This window comes from Amblyomma mixtum, chromosome 1, assembly GCF_055824585.1.
Source record: "Amblyomma mixtum isolate Tamu chromosome 1, ASM5582458v1, whole genome shotgun sequence".
Lineage (NCBI taxonomy): Eukaryota > Metazoa > Arthropoda > Arachnida > Ixodida > Ixodidae > Amblyomma > Amblyomma mixtum.
The window spans coordinates 187,254,181-187,274,583 of NC_143012.1; the positions used below are offsets into that span (position 1 = coordinate 187,254,181).

A 20,403-nucleotide genomic window follows, 5' to 3' on the forward strand; every position below is an offset into this window, starting at 1 on the left:
GTGATAGAGTAATGGGTTAATTCCCACACATGCAGAATTGGTCACTCTCTACTCTACATTCATAGATCCCTGGGAGCCCTCGCACTGCTAATGCGGGGCAGTGGTGCGGCAGTTAAGCAATAACCCACTGCCCTGCAATAGCAGGTGCTCCCACCTGTGCGATCCAGGTTGCTCTGCCTGAGCGACCAATCATTAATTTTCCCACCGTCTGTTATGATGGGCAGTTTTCTCCCCATCCGGTGGGCAGTTTGTCATGACGCTGCAAGGCCACATGACCTATATGGCCCATCTGCCTCCTAGATTGCTTGTCCAGGGATTTTTCGTGAATTTTTCGTTCCTGGTCAATGACGCCGAATTTTCTGCGACACGAGCTCCTTAAAGGGCTGCAAAACACTGCTTGGGGGATACTGGCTATACTTCAGGTGGATTCTTTATGTCACACAGATGCTGACTAAAAAGGATGACAGGAATCGATGCACAGGAACGAGAGTTATTCAATGATGAAATTTCAAAATACAAGCAAACAAAACGCTGCCCTCAACTCGATTTTGGCGGGCTTCCCACTCCTATTTCTCTCTCCCAATGACGGCACCTGGCGCAACCAATCAAAACAGCCAGCCAGAGCACGTCGCGTAAGTTTGCACTCCATGGTTGCCTGCTCTCTGTAACTCGTTCTTGCTGAGACTGGCAGCGTCGTTTCCATGCCAGAGCCCCTGGTGGTGTATTTTTATTTTACTTGCTTTGCAGGGCTTTTATCTAAAACAAACAAGTTGTTTTTGTTGATCTAATATAAAACAATGACAGGTGACAAAATTTGTCTCTATTTATTCACACAATTTGCTGTATATTTACTGTTTGTCAATCATCAAGCTTGCGCCAGGTGATGTCATATCCGCTGCTAAAACCCGCCACTGTGTGGGGCACCATCAGAGTCATGAATTTGTTTTTGGGAGGACATTAAAATATTAAAAAACGAAATATACGCGGTATTACTGACGCTAATAGCACCATTGTAACTCACTGTATGCGATCAACAGGCAAAACAGTCAACTAAGATTGTGTTTCTGGGCCCCTTTAAAGCTCCTGCATTAAAAAACCTAAAAGCAGCAAAAACAGCAAAGTGAAAACAAAGCTCATGTGTGGCCAATAGCGGTGCTTCACGTGGTGCGCGTCTACTGCACCTAGCTGACCACACTGAGCAATACCCGCCGGCATCTGCCTCACCTTCTCAAACTCGAGGTTGATTGGGCGGACAAACTTGGCGGTGACGTAGCCTGCAGCTTCGCGTCCAAGCTCCATGGCCTTCTCCAGGGAGTCCGTGCCAAAGCGGATCATGACGGAGTCTGTGTCCCCGTAGATGACTTTGGCGTCATGTTCGTAGCCGTTGGCCAGCGTGTACCGGGCCTCCACCTCCTGCTTGGTCTTCTCGATCATGGTGCGTCCAAACGCGGTGACGCTCTGCGACCCCAACATCAAAAGAGTGAGCATGGCACAAGGAAGGCTGCCAAGTATCCTGACTGCCATGACTCAACTTTCCCTTTCCTGCCTGATTCTTAGTATCTCTCCACAACCATATATTATGCTGATGCACTTGAGCGCGACGCTTTTCTGCTAAGTGAAACCGCTTTCCTTCATTTCATTACTGCCCACCACCTTGTACAAATTTATCGCTTGATTCCATAAATTAACAAATAAATGAAATCAGCTTCTTTTTTTCTGTCAGCCATGAGAAAAATATGCCACATAGTACTTGCTAGGTTCTATTGTATTAGGGGTTCTCAAACTAGTTCTAAGCTGCCGCGGTGGCTCAGTGGTTACGGCGCTCGGCTGCTGACCCGAAAGACATGGCTGCTGACCCGAAAGGCGAAATTCTAGAGGCCCGTGTACTGTGTGATGTCAGTGCACATTAAAGAACTCCGGGTGGTCGAAATTTCCGGAGGCCTCCACTACGGCGTCCCTCATAGCCTTAGCCGCTTTGGGACGTTAAACAACATAAACCACACATTAGTTGTGCTGAACCATCGAGCTCCCTAGAAGGTTTTTTTGGTTCAGTGCCTCAACCTTCACCTTTCTTTCAGCCGCTTCATTTCAGAACTGACTACACTGCAATTGCTTACAGCATTCAGTTCATAATTTTATTTGAGCATTTCTCGAGGGGCCATGCATCTTACACACTGTTTTTTTCCTCCATCTTAGGCAGGAAGGGACAGAATCCAAGACATGCAGGGTTCTCCGAGGCTAAGAAGATTGATATTCCCTGTATTATGCAATTCATAACTATTCAGCTAGTAGCAAACTGATCATATGAAATACCTATGGTGCAAAACACTGAAACTTTCATGAAGCCAGTAAAAGGCAGCACTATCTATATTTCAAAAACAAAAGTGACCTCCGTGGTCTCATTAACAAGTTCCTGCATTTCTTTTTTGCACTTGCTCGAGCTCGGCTTCTGATCATGGCAAGCTGCCGCTTGCCCGAGCTCTGTTCAGACCACTGCACATTGCCCCCCAGTACTGACAATTCATTTCGAATAGAAACGGTCGACAAGTTTGCACTCAAACTTGCAACAAAAGTGGCATTAAGTAATGTGGTTCAAGTCCTTCTACAACTCCAATTAAGATGTGTAGCTGCCTGCCAGCACGAATAAGATTAAACTGGGAATAAGACTGTCTTGTCTGCTTCGTGTAACCCGCCCCTGCTCCCTCTCTCTCCGGGAGCTTGAAGCGCGAAGGAGACGGTGGCGACGCCACATCCCTTATCTTAGCCGATGAGAAGGCAGTGTGGCCTCATAGTACGCCGGTTCACTTTGCATCACTTATAAAAGTATAGCAGGGCTAAGCAGTGCTAGCACACCTACTTCGATTTTGATTAGCTACACAAATCGGCTGTAACTTTTTTTTACTTTTACAGATATCTGAGGAGCACAGCGGATAGCAAAACATTCAAGAGTAAAGTGGCAGCAATAGTAGTAGTAACAGTGCTGGAAGAGGTAAGGGAATATGTCTACTTAGGGCACCGCAGATCTCAATCAAGAGAATGAGATAACTAGAAGAAAAAGAATGGGGTGGAGCGCGTATGGCAGGTTCTCTCAGGTCATGAATGGCATTTTACCAATATCCCTGAAGAGAAAGGTATACAACAGCTGTATCATACCGGTACTCACCTATGGGGCAGAAACGTGGAGGCTAACAAAGAGCGTTCAGCTTAAGTTAGGAACAACGCAGTGAGCTATGGAAAGGAAAATGATAGGTGTAACGTTAAGAGATCGGAAGAGGGCGGAGTGGGTGAGGGAACGAATGCGGGTTAATGACATCTTAGTTGAAATCAAGAGGAAGAAATGGGCTTGGGCAAGGCATGTAATGCGAAGGCAAGATAACCGCTGGTCCTTAAGGGTAACGGAGTGGATTCCAAGAGAAGGCAAGCGTAGCAGGGGGCGGCTGAAAGTTTGTAGGGCGGATGAGATTAAGAAGTTTGCGTAGATATGGTGGTCGCATCTGGCACAGGACTGGGTTAATTGTAGAGACATGGGAGAGGCCTTTGCTCTGCAGTGGGTGCAATCAGGCTGATGATGATGATGAATAGTAGATTACTTCTAATTCTCCCCCAGATTGGGCTGGCCCTCATTGGGGCCCTGCGGGTTAAAAGCAAAGGCCGGGAGGGCCTCCTCACCTTGGAGATGGCCAGGCAGGGCAGCTTGCCCACTTGGGCCCCAGTGAACCCGTACACTGAGTTGGCGCTGATCTTCAGGGCCAGCTGACGGCCGTCCAGCACTTTCTTGCGGAATGGATCCGTCTCATTCTTCAAGTCCGTCTTGGCTCTGAGCCAGGTAAGAACGGCACAGCCTTCTGTGTTCAACAGTGTTGTTTCCAAACGTGCCGTGACAGCACTTGCAGAAATCGATTGACAAATTTTATCTGCTTGCATGAAGTGTCAATACACCAAATACTGACAGCAAATGTAAAGAGGTAGCATATGTGCTAAAATTCACACAAATCACCTTCCAGTTGCCACTGGTCTGAATAATGTGATTAATCTACAACCCCTTCGGTGGATGCAGATGCTAGTGGCCGACAGGCCCAGTGTGATCAGCATTCCTTTGCGGCAGCTGTAGAGAAACTGCATACAGCAGAACATCGTCCCAGACACTGCCCCATACACATGTCCACATGCCTGTCTAGAATACCTGAACAAAGCATTCCAGCATGCAATGGTGAGAATAGTTGATGCCTGCTGAGCTCGATATAAAATGTGACGAGAAGAACCATTACCTTCACAAAAGTGCGTGTATGACAGGACATTACTTTGAGCTTTAGGCTACTTGTAAACTACATCAGCATACCCCATAGTGCTCCATTTAGCTGTTCTAAACAAGTATGTGGGGCACTGTATAAGTTTTAAATAGTGCTGAGTTTGCCGCAGTTACTCAATTCTAGCATGCACCTTTGCCCTGGAAAAAATATTTAAAACTACATGCGCACTAGAATTGAGTACGAAAACAAAACTACATCAGAGAGAGGCTATTGTCATTGGCATTGCAAAATGGCAGCTAGGCAGTTCTTGTATGCTGATATACTGCCACATCACCTACGGCAGTCGTGGACAATGATGGGCCTCGCGAGTATCTGAGTGTCCCGTCAGCAAGACTCTCACCGGCTCCGCGGAGTTCCGCATAGCCTGTGAGGTGGCAATCCCGTCGCTGCCTCTGCTTCCACCATGAGGAAGCTTTCCTCCTTGCCTAGCCGACGCTGTTCCGACCCATGATGATGATAATGGTTGGTCGCATCAAGACAGAGGGGAAAACAGGTTTTCCACAAGAATAAGCTCGCCACACGCAACACGGACCTTGCCATTTTACCGATGGAATGACACCATAGCTGCAACCGCTGAATGTCTTCCTCGAGTGAAGGACAGGTTCTGGGCGCACTACACAGAATGGCTTGTTAACCCTTTCGCTGTCGGGTGTTTCTGCCCGTGACGCACCCCCAGTGTCGCACACTTCCGGGATGATGGTCCCGCCGTTTCAACATCAGAATCTGACGATGCAGAACTTGCCTCTTCCTCGGATGAGACGCTGTCAGAGTCCGAATCCGAGCTTGGCTCGTATTTAGAATCTGAAGAGCCACCACTCCAATGCGCAGAGGAAGGTCCCGCGCGGTCAGCCATATCCGAAAGTAACCGCGCGCAGCGGGGGTGTGCTTTCAGTGGCCCGCAAAACGGAGAGAAATGGGACGCTGTGTAATAAAGATGAGAGAGGGAGATGGAAAGAGGCTAAAACAAAGTTGAGGGGCTTTGCTTTTGCTGCTTCCAGCCGCAAGTGAGGGTGCGACGAGAGAGCGAAAGCAGCGATCGAGTCATGTGTCAGTCTCTTTGACTCTCGGAGTGGCAACGGCGCGCGCCCTTGAACTTGAAGCGCCGTAGCTCACACGCCGACAGAAGAAAAATAAAAACCTGCAAAACAGCGGCAGATGGCACAACAACCCTTGGACCCATAACCACACGAGCGCATCATGATCCGGAGAACGCGGAGCGACCGCGCCACTCAGCAAAGAGGGAGGGGTGGGATGGCAGTCGCTCCGTACTCTTCAATACACGTACCAAAACAGTAAGGGGCGAAAATACGAACTTGTAGAAAGATTCAACAGATGGCGCAGCTGGTCCAAGAGCGTCAGCTTTGCACTCAAGCGCGAAATTTTGAACGCATGATAGAGAACGTACCGGTACGTCAGTGACACTGTGGTGGGGAGCGCGAAAACGTACCGGTACGTCCGTGACAGTGAAAGGGTTAATGGCCGCCACAAACTCACATTAAGCTCTGGGATCAAGCATGCCTTGCAGCAAGACTTTGCGGGATCGACGAAGGATGCATGGTACATGATCCCGTCTGCCATGCTCAAAAAAGTCTTCAAAAGTGCGGAATTTAAAAAGCCATGGCCAGCATCGAGGATGAAACGCTTTCGGCTTTTGAGAGTGACAAGGAGTCTTCCGACAGTGACATGAGTGATGACGATTTTGCCAGCCAGATGATGAAAGGTAAGTGAGGCAGTGGGATTGTTTACTTCACTGCGACACTGGAGAGGCTGCAATAAAGGTTTGTTGCTCCAAGCGAGAAGAGTCATTTCTTTATCAAAGTATGAAAATCTGGTGTACACTACAATGGAAGGAATTATACTTGTGAAAAATGGATGCATATTAAGATCAAGTAAATAAGGTACAGTTGCTGACCTATATTTTGGACTCGGTGGGACTCGAAAAATGGTCCGAATAATCGAACAATCCGAAAAACCCGTGACCCTAAAAAAAATTAACTTTTCTGTGAATTGATTGATTGATTGAAAACATCTTTATTTCTTCAATATTCTTAGAGCATGTGGGTGGGCCACCTAGTCCGGTAGTCCATTGGCTGCTGCTGCTGCGCTGGCCCTCCCCACCAGCCAGTGCTGACGGTCAGGATCATCGCTGAGCAGAATAGCCTCCCACTGCTCCTCCGAGGGGTTTGGAACGGGGTCAAGTAAGGGATTAAATTGGCATGCCCACACCATATGGTAGAGGTTAGCTACCGCTCCACAATGTGGGCACTGCGGAGAGTATACATAGTGTAGAGTATACAAACGTAGAGAGTATATGAACGCCAGCTAAGTTACACCAGTGGCACCCTAAACTTTTCTGTGAAAAACTGGCTTTCAAAATCGCAAAAACGCCGCTCTCCATGTTCTGCCTACAAGCAGTAATATTAGCCTCTATCTGAGTCATAGCCACGCTTTCATCATGTCCGCACCCTACCAGAAAGTGTGACGCGGCCGCAGTTATGCCACAAATGAATGCACTCGTTGCGCGAAGCAAGAACAGTCAGTTTGCATGGGGCAGTGATGCTCGCGAAGACCGAGAGGTAACCCATGGGTAACCCACGGGAAGACGCAAGCGGAAGCGAGCACCTCCGATTGCAGTCCCTCCTCCCCCCACCTCTACTACATTTGCTGCCCCACACCGCAGGGGGTGTCGTCCAAGCCACGGCGGATGCTGCAGCTGTTCCATTTTCAATGCGATCGCGTGCTCTATGTAGGCCATCTTGATGGCAATGCAGAGCATCCCATTATCTTGAATGGCAACGATGGAGAACAAATAGCCAAGCCTAACCAAGCCAGTCCGACTGCGCCCGCCGATTCCGTTGAAATCCAAGGTGGCGTCTTTCATGGTGGCGGGGAATGGGTTAGTTGCAAAAGCGATGCAAGCTCGCATCTATATCAGGCCAAAATAACAAACTTTCGGTTGAAAAACCATCTTCACAATACTGCTGGCATCTATTTCAGTCCGAAAATTTAAACTTTTAGACTCCACAAAGTCCCAAATATAGGTCGTGAAAATGTACACGTTCCTATAAGGTGCACGATGGTCCCACAGTGATGTTCGCAGTAGTATCGCGCAAGTCCAAATTATTGTAGTCAAAAAAATCGGTCGGCTACTGTATGTATCTAAACACATGACCAAGTACAAAGGTGAAAGAAGTGCTACCCCCCCCCCCCCCCCCCCCCGCCCCTAAACAACGGGCGTCCATCTCATCCACTTGCCTCTTGCGTGCACTGAGCAGGTCCTCGAGGATCTCAGGCAGGAGGCCCTTGCGCACGGAGGCCTTGACGAAGTAGTCGCCGGATGGGGTGCGGATGAACTGGTCCGGCTGGAGCAGCTCCCGCTGCCGGCTGTCCAGCACGGTGGTGTAGCACAGGTTGTGGGCCATCATGATGGACGGGTAGAGGGAGGAGAAGTCCAGGGTCGCAATGGGCACTGAGTAGAAGCCCTTGGCCGGCTCGATCACCGTGGCCCCTTCAAAGTCCTCGCCCACCTCCGAGTGGACCACCGGCATGACCAGGTCCTGCTCGGCCGCCTGCCAACCATAACAGTGGAACCGTCGTGTCAGTGGCGTGAAAGTGATGGCAGTGGTGGTAAAGGGGGGGCAGAGGGCCTTACAAAAAAATTCTTATTCATCAAGTCACAGTCGTGAAATCTTCAGGGGACATCCATTTAAGTTTGCCGACTCTAAATATGCCATTTCATTTCAAGTAAAACATACGCTTGTGCAGTTATGTAATATGTTATGCTGCAGGGAACTTGCCAAAATGCACGGTACTGAAAAACTGTAAATTGTAAGGTTTAATGTCCTGAAGCAACACAGCTGGTTTATCTCGACACCAAGAAATGCAATAAGGGTAAAACCAAAAAACTTGCAGCTGTACTTTTTCTCAATGTGAGAGAGAAGACTTGCCCACCTTTCGGAGCAGTTGTGACACGACCTTAATCTGCTGGCCGCGTGACAGCAGGTAGGTCATGGGCACCCCCGTGACACGCGCCATCTCCATGTAGTTGATGACGCTCATGAGCTTGTCCAGGAGACGCAGGGGCAGCATGGCGTCCTTGAGGCAGTAGACGGCCAGGCGGCGGCGCGTCTGGTCTGTGCCATTCTGCGAGCCCAGAGGACAAATGGCGACACATTTGAGAAGTCCAGCAACGGACTAAGTTGAGCACGTCTCGGGGTAAACTGCACATGAAAACAAGTTACACAGGAAAGATGGGCTGTGGGAACCAGAGCCCCCCCCCCCACCTGGAGGTCGGTGATGATGCTGTGCTGGACGTCCTCCTTCTGCTCCTGCAGGAAGTGGTAGCTGACTGCGTTGAGCGTGTACGACCGCAGCTTGTAGTCTCGCAGCAACACCTGCACGCACCCATAGATGTACGCAAGGGGTGGAGAACGGAGAGCACGCGGATGAGCTCGGACCACTAGCTAATAGCAGCTTCAATGCATTTCTGAGGGTCAATGGACTCTGTAATTGTACTGCTCGGCCTGTGCATGCAAAGTTAGTAGCAAGCATTTGGCATGAGTTCAGAAGGTGCATGCCAATCTTTCCTAGGCCAGTGATTTAAGGGCCTAGGATACGGACACTGTGCCTGTACAGCAAAGTGGATTGTTTGTCCTTGTGCACTGCATTTGTGAACAGAGGCACCTGAATTGCAAGCTCCAGAGGAGCCACTCTGTATCTGTACACCTTAGTTGCACCACGGACTTCATGTTGCACTGACTGAAGCTACTTTCCCTTTGTTGTCAAGCATGTAAAGTTGTGCTCCGAACATCTATGCTTATTATTCAACAAGCATGCGCAGAGGTGCCAAGTCATTGCAAATATTCAAATGTCAAATCATCATCATCATCAATAACCCCGGTCATGTGCAGTGTAGGGCAAAGGCTTTGCCACCGGTTATCTTCGGTTAACCGTGTCCCATGCCAGCTGCAACCACCTGCAAACTTCATGATCTCATCCACCCATCTGACTAACCGTCACTCCCTGCTAAGCTTGCACTCTCGCAGAATCCATTCCATTAATCTTCACAATAGATGCCCTGCCCTGCTTGATTTCAGCTTGGATGTCATCCAATCGCGTCTCATCTCTGATAAAGTCTGCTCTCTCCCAGTCTCTTAACATTACACATATCACATTTCATTTCTACAGCTTGCTGCACTGCTCTAAATTTAATTTCATACATTTTGGTTAGCCTTCAAGCTTTGGCCCCATAGGTGAGTACTGACAAGGTACAACTACTCTGTACACTTTTCCTTCCAAGTATATTGCCAAGTTGCTACTCATAAAATGAGAGTGCTTACCAAAGGTAACGCTAATATCTAAATCCAAAAAAACTGGCATTAAATTTGGCAGACAGTGCAGGAACTTCTTTGTGATGATGAAGTCCCTGCCAATACGTCATCATCACAAGATTGTGTGTTCCTGTGCTTCTTGTGCAGCAAAGCTCTTTTCATGCACCATTAAAAGAGACTGACAACACAAAGTGAACAAAGGCTGAGGGGGGAGCCTGAGGGTGCTTGGCCAATGTTTCGACAACTCGTCTTTGTCTGGATGAAGAAGAGTCCTCTTGTCGAAATGTTGGCTAAGCATCAGGAGGCCTCCCCCTTTCTTGTTCACTCCTTGTCGTCAAGAAACCCATCTACCGGCCCTTTATCTATGTTGGATTAGCCGCCGTGGTGGCTCATTGGTTATGGTGCTCGGCTGCTGACCCGAAAGACGCGAGTTCGATCCCGGCCACGGCGGCTAGAATTTCGATGGAGGCGAAGTTCTAGAGGCCCGTGTGCTGTGCGATGTCAGTGCACGTTAAAGAACCCCAGGTGATCGAAATTTCCGGAGCCCTCCACTACGGCGTCCCTCATAGCCTGAGTCGCTTTGGGACGTTAAACCCCATAAACCATAAACCAAACCCTCTACTTTGGATTAAAAGAGATTGTCGCTTCCCATTACAGCTGTCTCAGCTCCGCTACTTCAAACGTAAAAGCAGCAGCAGGCAGACCCTGAGGTCCACCACATACAGGCCAAGGTAGAGCCTTTGTCAAGAAGATAGAGATAGGAGTTTGCCTCTAAGCTGTGTGGTAAGGCTCTATACCATCCCTGGTAGTCCTGAGCTCTGGAGAGGTAAGCTCCTCTCACCTCTGAGAGCTTTGGAACGCTGGCAATTCATAACAAGCTGTACCACTAGGCCCAGAAACCTTGTCCACTCTCCATTGTTGGACAAAGGCTCTATGTGCATAAAAGTGCTGGAAAATATAATATGCAAACAAATTTCTTTTTGTTGAATTTAGCACCATAAGTGAGCATGAAAATCACAGAAACCCCTCAGAGGTAGAAAAGTGCCCGATGTAGAAGAAATGAATTCCAGAAGAGGGCAAATACGGGCTGGTTGGTACATGCTTTACGAATTGGAAAAACAGCGCAATCAAAGCTGGTGTTTTGTCCTTCTCTTGTGTCTCGTCTTTGATTGCGCTGTTTTTCCAACTCGTAAAACTTTAGCAACCTTCTCCGAGCTAGCACACAGCTAAAGCCAAAATGGACAGGCTTCTGCAGTGGGATCATGCAACCAAAGTTGCACCAGCACGTCATTAAAAAAAGAACGAATGCTAATGAATAAAGCATGGCGTTTGCCAAAAGTCGAGGACACGCTGCTCCTTGCAAATACTAAACCGCTGGCCTCACCTGGAGGAGGTCGAACTGGACGCGTCCCTCGATGGTGACCACCTTGTTCTCGCGGCGGCCCATCTGCTTGGACTGCATGACGGCGTCCTTGAGCAGGGTCTTGCAGTCGCGGATGCGCCCCAGGAAAGGGAACGTGTCCACCCGCAACGTCCTGGCCCGGTTCATCAGGTAGGGGAAGTCAAAGTTCTGGATGTTGTAGCCCGTGATCACATCGGGGTCCACCTCACGCACAAAGTCCGCCCATTTCTGCACGGAGAAAGACAACGAAATTCGTGGGACCATCAAATGAATAAACGAGTGAGTGACTGTGCAGGTAAGTTGATGAGTGACATCCCGTCATGCGGGCACCGCAGGGACCTTTGAGAATTGCTACGCGGCACAACAGTTGCTACACCTCTGACGCTAATGCCTCTGGAGGTGAAGACACCCTTCTGAGACCTTTGGAGCCCAAAGGGGCGCCTTCAAAAACCTGTGACTGCAGCACCACCCAGCGCAGAGAACTAAAAGCAAAGAAAGAACATTCTAACCCGCTAACAATGTTTGAGCGGGGACACTGGTCCTTGAGACCAAAAAACCGATTTTCCAAAAATGACATTTGTGAAATGTACAGCTATTATTTTCCAACTGTACCAATTTTTTCCTTCAAGAAATCAACATTTTGACCATAATGTCAAATTCAGATTATCGTGTGGGCTGAATTTATGCAGGAGCACACAATTTAATGGCATGAAAATTTTGGACATCTGGCTGTCTTAGTGTGTCGATATCTCAACATCTAAGACAGACAGAGATGTCATATTGTTTGCTAACGGAAGCTGAAGGCACAGTGTGTGCAATAATCAAAGCAGATTTGTTGAATCGCAGTTGAAAAATATAATTTTGCAAAGTTTATGGATGCATTACATTCACACCTTGAACATTGATATTCCAAGTGCTGTAAAATTACTAATGAGGGTGAAATGGAAAAATGGTTTTGATTATTGCACTCTCTACTCATCATACCAAGTAGCCATCATGGATTAAAAATACCTTTTTATTGAGCAGTTTTTTTTTTGCACCGGGGCACTAATGAATAACTGATTAAAATTAATTAACTTGGGAACCGACTAAATTATGAGAAAGGTAATTTCATTGCTGAAATCGGTATAAAAAACTGAGCAAGGTGGTACAGTTTCATTAGGATTGGACTAAAAATAAGGAAAATAGGTCTAGGACCAGTGTCCCCCCTTAATAACATTTTAAAATGTAAAAAGTTTGTCTGCTATTACTTTTTTGGACAAGTGTTTCTATTTTATGCTCAGATCTCAAGCCAGCAAAAATGTTGCAGCAACACTAGTGACGCCGAGTGCCCCTGGTGGCCAAGACAACAAACAAAGCCTACTGGTGCTGATGAGAGAAGTTGTCAGCAGTTATTTTAGAGAGAAAGTATGATGCAGTAAATTTGTAAGCTCCACAAATTAATTCAATAGTCCACTATAATTTTAAAACTCTCAGCCACCTTATGCACAGCAACGGTCCTAGAGCTACATGACTGCTTCACCTCTAGGCTGCATCACATGGCTGCGTTGCTACTCCTATTCCGTACCTGAACGCTATTCCGTACCCAAATAAATTTCTAGGGCAAGACCAGCCTCATTTATCCAGATATTGTGTCTGGAATTTGTGACAAAGAATTTTAAATTTGACTAATGCAAGTCTAATGAATGATACTAAATTCAGTGCTGTGGTAAAATTTTTCCACGAGGAAATTTAGAAACAGGACCCTATCTTGCCCTGTGGTAAATATCCAGGAATCACGATAATGAATTTTACACAGCCAACATACTTTGCAAATCTTCCATGTTTGGGATAAGGGACCTTTGTAAACCATTTTGAGATACACTCGTAACTTCAGAACCAGCATGCACAGCTCGAGGAACCTTTGCAGTTATTCGAATGTTTCTGCTGTGAATCTACCCTGAAAATTTCATTCGGGCATCTCAAGAAACGGAAAATGTTGGTGGTTCTTCCCCCTTAAATCAAGTGACAGGAAAATTTTTTAATACAATACCACATTCTTGGCAGTAAATGAATCACCGCCGCGGTGGATCAGTGGTTATGGTGCTCGGCTGCTGACCCGAAAGACGCGGGCTCGATCCCGGCCGCGGCGGCTAGAACTTCTTTGGAGGAGAAATTCTAGAGGCCCGTGTACTGTGCGATGCCAGTGCACGTTAAAGAACCCCAGGTGGTCGAAATTTCCGGTGCCCTCCACTACGGCGTCTCTCATAGCCTCAGTCGCTTTGGGACGTTAAACCCCATAAACCAACCAACCAAGTAAATGAATCTTTAGGTGCCACACAAACATCAACATAGCCAAGAGCAACCACAGTGGGTTTTTACCAAGACTAAAAGTTTGTTGAAGTTCGCATCAGAGAATCACAACGACAAAAAAAAGGCTTTCAAAAATGCTGTTCGCAAAAATAGGTCTCGGTGGCAATATTGTTGACTAAAAGACTCTCCAACCACTTATATCACATCCCCGCACCCTCCCAATAAAGTTTCTGGAATGATGTTAGGCCTCGTCTTTCATCAAGGCTCACACTTTTTGCAGTTTGAAATTGCTGGAAAATGCATAACAGAACAGAAATGGAGAAGAAAAATTGCAAGGACACTTTGGCAACTCAACTGTTGAGAGGCGAAAGCCGAGGGCACTATGCCGTCATGACATCCGGCGGATGTGACGTCGCATCGCTCCCGTGGCTATATCGACGTTTGCGCTATTTCGACGCAATTTCGACATTTCTGCCTATAAATAATTAACCAATTATTCTACAGTCATCAAACGTGGCTTCTAGGTTAATTTTTTCCTCCTCTAACTTAAGCAACCATTGGTTTTCTTCTATCTTTTTTAGTTCCCAAGTTAAACGCGTGTGACCCGCTTTGTTAACAATGGACAGACGACAGTATGAGCCATTAAAGGCTTTCGCCTTAAAACTTCACACGCCAGCCAATGAAAGCCAGCGAACTGGGCGTACCTTGAGCAATTCATGTTCCCGCTGGTAGCTGAGCACCTCGCAGCCAGCAATGGGGGCGCACGTGTTGAGGGTGAAGACGTTGCGGATGAAGGGGTCCTTCTCCCCCTGACGCATCACCATGTTGGAGATCTGGATGACGCTGTCCTTCTCTGGCTCCGGGAAGATGCCTGCATCCAGAGACACCCACAAGGCAGTTCAATGGCAGCATGCCATGCTGCAATCCTGGAAATGTACTTTTATAAAAGTTAACAATTTTCCATTATAGCTGAAAAAATAAGAAGACAGCATGCGAATGCTACTACCAGAGATTCCGGTTCCTCGTGAAAAGCGTCTGATGATTAAATGAAGCATGGGAAAGCTAGCAAGGCAATCTGCGCTGCATGCTCCAGGCAGCACAGAGCATGAACAACGCCCAGATGAACTAACTGAAGTGGCACCACAATCGTGGGTCAATTTTGTTGCAAATGCACCACTACGCCCACCATTTCACCTCTTCAGCGTGGCCGCACTTTTGCCATGGCAGCGACTCCACGAATGACCTTGAGCCGTTGCCTAACAACCGCAGCAGCTTCCGCCGCCGCGCTTCGCCAGATGGCGCCACCGTCGCTCGCTTCGCCAGTTGCGAGTAGTAGAGGGGGAGGAGGTGTCGTTTCGAGGGTATATATACGCCATCAATGCAGCAGAAACCAAGCACACTACTTCACTGACCATCAAAGCGTATTCATTGGTGTAAATAAAGTTGTAACTAATGCTTAACTATGTGTCTTCTTCGTGTATAAACAATAGAGCTTAGCCAAAACGCCTAAACCCTTAACCACAAGCGAATCCTAAGCGTAGCCAGGCAGCCGTTGCTTTCACAATGCAATCAGGTTTAACCACAGCTAAACCACTGCCATTTTTTAACTGTGCCCACAAAACAAGTCAATTAGCCAAGCCAGTTGTATGACGCATCCCCCATTCTTGCGTCCCTTCTCCCACTGCTTACCACTCTCCGTCACCTTCGCTTGCCGTGAGGGGTCCCGGACACGTTCATGACCGGGAACCCACTGCGTTTAAGTGATGCACACCAACAGCTCTCACCACGTACCCTTGCGGCCGGCACACTCGATGTCGAAGCTGAGGATGCGGAGGGGTGCCACACGTGCCCAGTTGCCCTCGGGTGCGTGGGCCACCATCTCATCCCAGGCCACGTCCACCTCGAGCTGTGCCCGTGACACCCGACCCTGGGGCCCCGCCTTGGCCTCTCGGACGGTGTACTTGCCCCGAGGCAGCTCGATCCAGCAGCAGCCCACCACGTGGGTGTCCACCATGAACCTGCACGGGAGGGTGGCACGTTGTCATCCGCAAAGCTACAACAGTTCTGGGCCACGTTGCTGGCATTGTCCGCAAAGCTACAACACACCGGTGATATTAGATACAGGCATAAACTAAAACAAGGAAGCAATTACTCATCAGCATCCACTTAAGTGCAATCATACGGCTTCCTCTCTAGCTGTACGGTGGCACTTGGGTGGATGCTAATGAGTAATAACACGGAAATTTGAGCTAGTTGGTTCATGTTTGGAACTTTTACCAGTGCTGCAACAGGGGACAGGGAACACGAAGAGACAGAAGGACAAGTGCTACTAACAACTGAAAGTTTATTGAAACATACATGGGCAATATACTACTCTCTCATGACAACCAGAAGCAGATGCGGCACCCGCGAAAAAAGAAAGATACTGCTACGAATACTGCTACTGAGTAGTTGCTTCCTTATTTGAAATCTACTCCATCTCGGGGGATCTCCCTAAACACGGAGGCATACCAGAACTTTGAATTTGCTTGAGGTGACAGAAAGGATATATTAGCGGCATTACCTTAAAGGAGTCAAAAAAGGAAATTTAAGCACTGTGTTATTTATTTGTAATGACATACAAGGCACTTCGTACGTAAAATTTCCGAGTGAAATCTGCCCAAACTCAATAAGTAATTTATAATACATTTTTTTCTACCGTGTTGCTTTGGTCTCAACAGCCAAACGGTGGATGTGACATCAAAGTTTGGTTTAGATCATGTGCAGCATACACAAAGAGTAATGCTGTAAAAACCTTGTTAATTCAACTCCTGGAAATTCGGAAATGCAGATAATTCGCAGTGCCAGTGTGGTCTTGGCTAACGCCCATGTAAGTCTATGGGCTGAATGTTCAGACGCAGCTGGGCTCACACTGGTTAATTCAGGCGGGTTCTTGACAGAGGGCCCAGTCGTGGGATGACCAGCAGAAAGAGAGGTCACCCACATGGCTCATCTCAAGCCTGAACTGCATGATGAGGTCTTGCTGTACCCTCTATCATGCGTGCAATGGCCGGCGTGACAATGACTGCAAGCCACTGTCACTGAAAAATAATCCAACCATATAGTTTCGGTTTCACTTTTCTTAGCTTCGCGCCAACTGGCATTGACAGCAACAATCCACCACACGTTGGCCATACAACCAAGCACACAGACTGCGGTTTCAGACACTCACTGGCACATCAGTAATCTTTTCTTTGTCTTTAGAAGGCTCCCTACCACTCCAGCACCAATTTCTTTCCCTCGCTTCCATCTGTGTGGTTCTTCCTTTCCTCCAGAGTGCCGAAATTGAGCGCTTGCCACAAGTTGTTCGCAGTGTCAGTAGTGAAACCTCCTCACAAGTGACAATATCTCTAATGGGCAGCCTCTACAGTAACTCCGTTGCACTGAAAAAAAAGAAAAGGCTGCACAGGCCTTCATGCTTTGCAGCAGCTTGTACTAATGTGAGCACAGTAAAACATTTGATGGAAGTGTGAAAAATTGTCTTTGCCACACAGTTTTCAAGTCGAAATAAGACAACCATTGCCCAGGTGCTCAGCGGATAGATTTACCATGATGCGAATGGATCTGGGCAGGATTCCGGAGCCCATTAGATGATTCAAATTTCTTTCCAGACCCTTGAAGTCCAAATTAACGAGCTTTTACTGCAGCTGCTTCTCCACTCATTGTGCCTCTGGCTCTTCTGGCAGGCTGGCATTAGAGTCAACAGCCAAAGTTGTTTGGAGCAAAGACCATTCCGTCTAGCAACCTGACATGATGCACTGAAATAACTAGCGTGCTCGCTGGTGTTCAGCACACACAAAATCTCAAGGGTGTTAATCTAAATTCCAAAAGGGGGGGGGGGGGTTTAGTGGTATTGTATGTCTGAGGTGATAGGCAGAATGACATCTGCTGCTACAATAGTCACTTTTCTGTGCCACGCAGCTCCTGCAATCAAATCAGAGATTACGCAGCTGCACTCTACCGTTTAACTGCCTTGTATACATCATTGCTCTGAAGGCTACTGGTTCAATGCAATCACTTAGTGTCTTTTAGAAGGCTCCAGCACAACAGATTCTTTCAGTTTCACAGTGAGGTTTACTTCAGCTTTGATAAAAGTTAATTTGAAGTCTACTTCGAGTCTCGGGCTCACTGAGCACCACCTACTGAGCAACTGTTGCACCACTGCAGTAGCACCCACACCTGCAAACTAGGGGAGCTACCCGAGCCTTAGCTCTGGCATTTCCTGGTCCACGTTACATGTATAGTGTTAAAGCCATTTCTGTTAGCTCCACTTGCTCTATCGAGCTGTTCGATGTAGAGTGACGAGCGATTCAAGCACTTGAATCCCAGATAATCGAGACTAATGCCAGGGTCACGGTGTTACCTGATCTCGAAGTCGATGTTGCTCTCAAAGATGCGGTAGCTGGGTGCCCCGTAAGGGTCGACGGACACACTGCCTGTCTCCAGGAGCCGTTTGGCCGGGGCAATGAGCCGTGGCAACACCATGGTGATCTTGAGAAAGGGCGTCTTGCCCTTGGAGTGGTAGCCGTAGATGCCTGCAGGAATTCCGGGAGCCCCGGTTTAACAGGCACACCGCCAACAGGAGTAAAGTGACAGCTTAGTTGTTTATCACAGTCTGAACTGAGGTTATTGAACTGTATCGTAACTTTGTTGTTACCGTTAGGGACATGTAACTTTGAAGTTATCTGAGATCGTTTATAACTGTCTTAATAAATAAAAGAATGCATTTTTAAAAATGTGCAAGAGACACAATGCTAGAAGCCCTTTGTTCCTTGCACTTTATGGTATATTTAGTAATTTGTCAGTATAATAATTTTTTTATGCATATTTTTCTTCCAGTCAGCAAAAGAAAAAAGTAGTACTTCAAGGTTTTTTTGAAACTAATTTGAAATAAACACACAAAAATAATTCATGGCAGTTGGCTCATACAAATGCGATGAAACAATGCCACACTGATCTTTCCGCACACACTCCTCTGATAGGTGACATTGCCTAACACGTTGCAACTACTGTCAGTGGAAGCGAAAACCTTTCAATCACATTGATTCTCTCCGCACTGCTACTGTTACCTCCTTCTTTCCCTGTCCTTAGTATGTAGGCCTGTGAGAATGTTCGGTTGAACGGTAAAGTACTGGATATTCGAATCTGAAGTCTGTGTTAACTGCAGCTGCCGCTCTTTTCTGCGTGAAATTCACTAATCAAGCACACCAGTGCAAGCATGAGACAGATGGAGAGATGCCTGACACAGGGTGATGATAGGTTCGCAGGTGTGTATACCTACCTAGCAGCTGTCCATGGAGTCACCACGCAGTCACATTTAAAACCAGCAGTTGGAGGTCCCACAAATAGATCCGACACCTCACAAATACGTTGCCTCTGCAGGTAGGTCGAGTCCACTAACTCCGGATGGACATTTTTTGCAGAAATCTGACACAGCTTGAATGAGTGTGACTATGCTTAAATGCACTTTTTTTTTAACGCAATGGCCTTGTGTGTACGAAAAATACATTATGCCTACTGTGCCGCTCCACCTTTTAGTGTGCAAGAAGTATTAAGAGATATTCGCTTTGAAATTATTCGAAGTACTAACTACTACTGACTTAGAATTCGATTCGAACCGAGAAACCATCATCTGTACAGGGCTATTAATTCGAATAACATACAACATAAATCTTCAAAAGTGCATGCTTCTCGTTTTTCTTTTGCTGAAGGGCCCACAGATCAAATTCACTTTGCAGCATGGTGCACTCTCCAGCATGGCGAACTTTATCTGCCGGGTAAACATGAACAGCTGGAAACAGCTTGAAACAACTTGGAAGAGCAGGTCGCAGGAAATTTGCATCTGGTTGATTTTCAATATTTTGCTCATGACTTCAGTGTACCTGGTACCTCGCCGCTTGCACTCTATGAGGTTGTATGAGGCGTGTTTTTACAACAGGCAAAACATGATGGGCTGACGGTGGCAGTGGTACTGACAGAGCTCACCAAGAAGCTCAAGCAACAGTCGACACAAAGAGGTGCTCATTTCTTTAAAAACACTAACCACATTGCTCGTGGTTCCCACCGTTGGCAAACAATACAGTACACATGCACAAGGTGATGCTGGCCAAGACAGCTTAAAAGGTACACACGAGGAAGAAATTCCCCTTCCCCTCCAACAGGTGAAAGGTACCCACACTAGGTGGCCTGCGCGGTGCAGTTGTGTGACTATATGCTGCGCGAATGAGATCAGAGAAATTGTGGCACCAGATGCGAAACGTTCGAAAAATCTGTCAGCAACATTTACTGAAAATCAGCGGTACATAAAGGATCACAAGGTAAGGATCACAAGCAACATTAGACTATGTTGCTTAGTGCTTTTTGGCTTGTTCCTGTTTGAACATTGCCTAATGCAAGCTTGGAAGCATTTATTATTATTTTTTTTTGCATTTCAGTTGCTTTAGCGAATTTTGCAAAGCATGCCTTTCAGCATATGCTACTGAGCTCTAATGAACCTTTTCTGCGACCACTATTAGAGCTGTAAACTATCCGCTTCGATTCGAAACTATTCGAACAAATTAACTGGAAAATTCACTATTTGCACATGCCAAGAACTCAGAAAACTAGTGCGATGTGATGGCACATGACTTCCTTCGAAGCATGCACGCATGCTCACACCACACACACTGGGAGAACAGACAGCACTCACTTTGCTTGAGGACCATGTCTACGCCAACAACTGTGTCCGACATGTTGTTCTTGTTGGACCGCATGTCCTTCAACACAGCCTTGTTCAGAGCATCCTGTTTCCAGCACAAAGGAGAGGCAATTGCACACGGTGTAAGACAGCAGACAGCCAAACAGCGCAAGCAACAAGTACAGAGCCGCTGTAGCACCGTCAATCTGAAAGTGAAATGATAAGCTCTGCAGCAGAACACACTAGCCCAACACCCTCTGCCCACTGTGAGGTTTATTTTGTCTGCTTGTTGGGCTTTCTCAGGTTCCAGGTCATCTCTGTTGCTTGATTGACATTACAAGGTTGCTACCTGTG

At 47.2% G+C, this 20,403-nt stretch overlaps 1 protein-coding gene across 1 annotated transcript in view; it reads right to left on the bottom strand.

The window, feature by feature from the left end:
* Positions 1-20,403, bottom strand: part of PolD1 (DNA polymerase delta 1, catalytic subunit) — a 45,461-nt gene that overhangs the window by 14,841 nt on the left and 10,217 nt on the right. Inside the window, exons 4-13 of the mRNA XM_089560937.1 lie at positions 20,062-20,155; positions 17,737-17,908; positions 15,126-15,352; positions 14,039-14,205; positions 11,025-11,270; positions 8,594-8,704; positions 8,262-8,453; positions 7,566-7,879; positions 3,670-3,817; positions 1,225-1,458 (exon numbers count right to left, since the gene is read on the bottom strand). Of these exons, the coding sequence (XP_089417063.1) occupies positions 1,225-1,458; positions 3,670-3,817; positions 7,566-7,879; positions 8,262-8,453; positions 8,594-8,704; positions 11,025-11,270; positions 14,039-14,205; positions 15,126-15,352; positions 17,737-17,908; positions 20,062-20,155 (1,905 nt within the window). The remainder of the gene's footprint in view (positions 1-1,224; positions 1,459-3,669; positions 3,818-7,565; positions 7,880-8,261; positions 8,454-8,593; positions 8,705-11,024; positions 11,271-14,038; positions 14,206-15,125; positions 15,353-17,736; positions 17,909-20,061; positions 20,156-20,403) is intronic.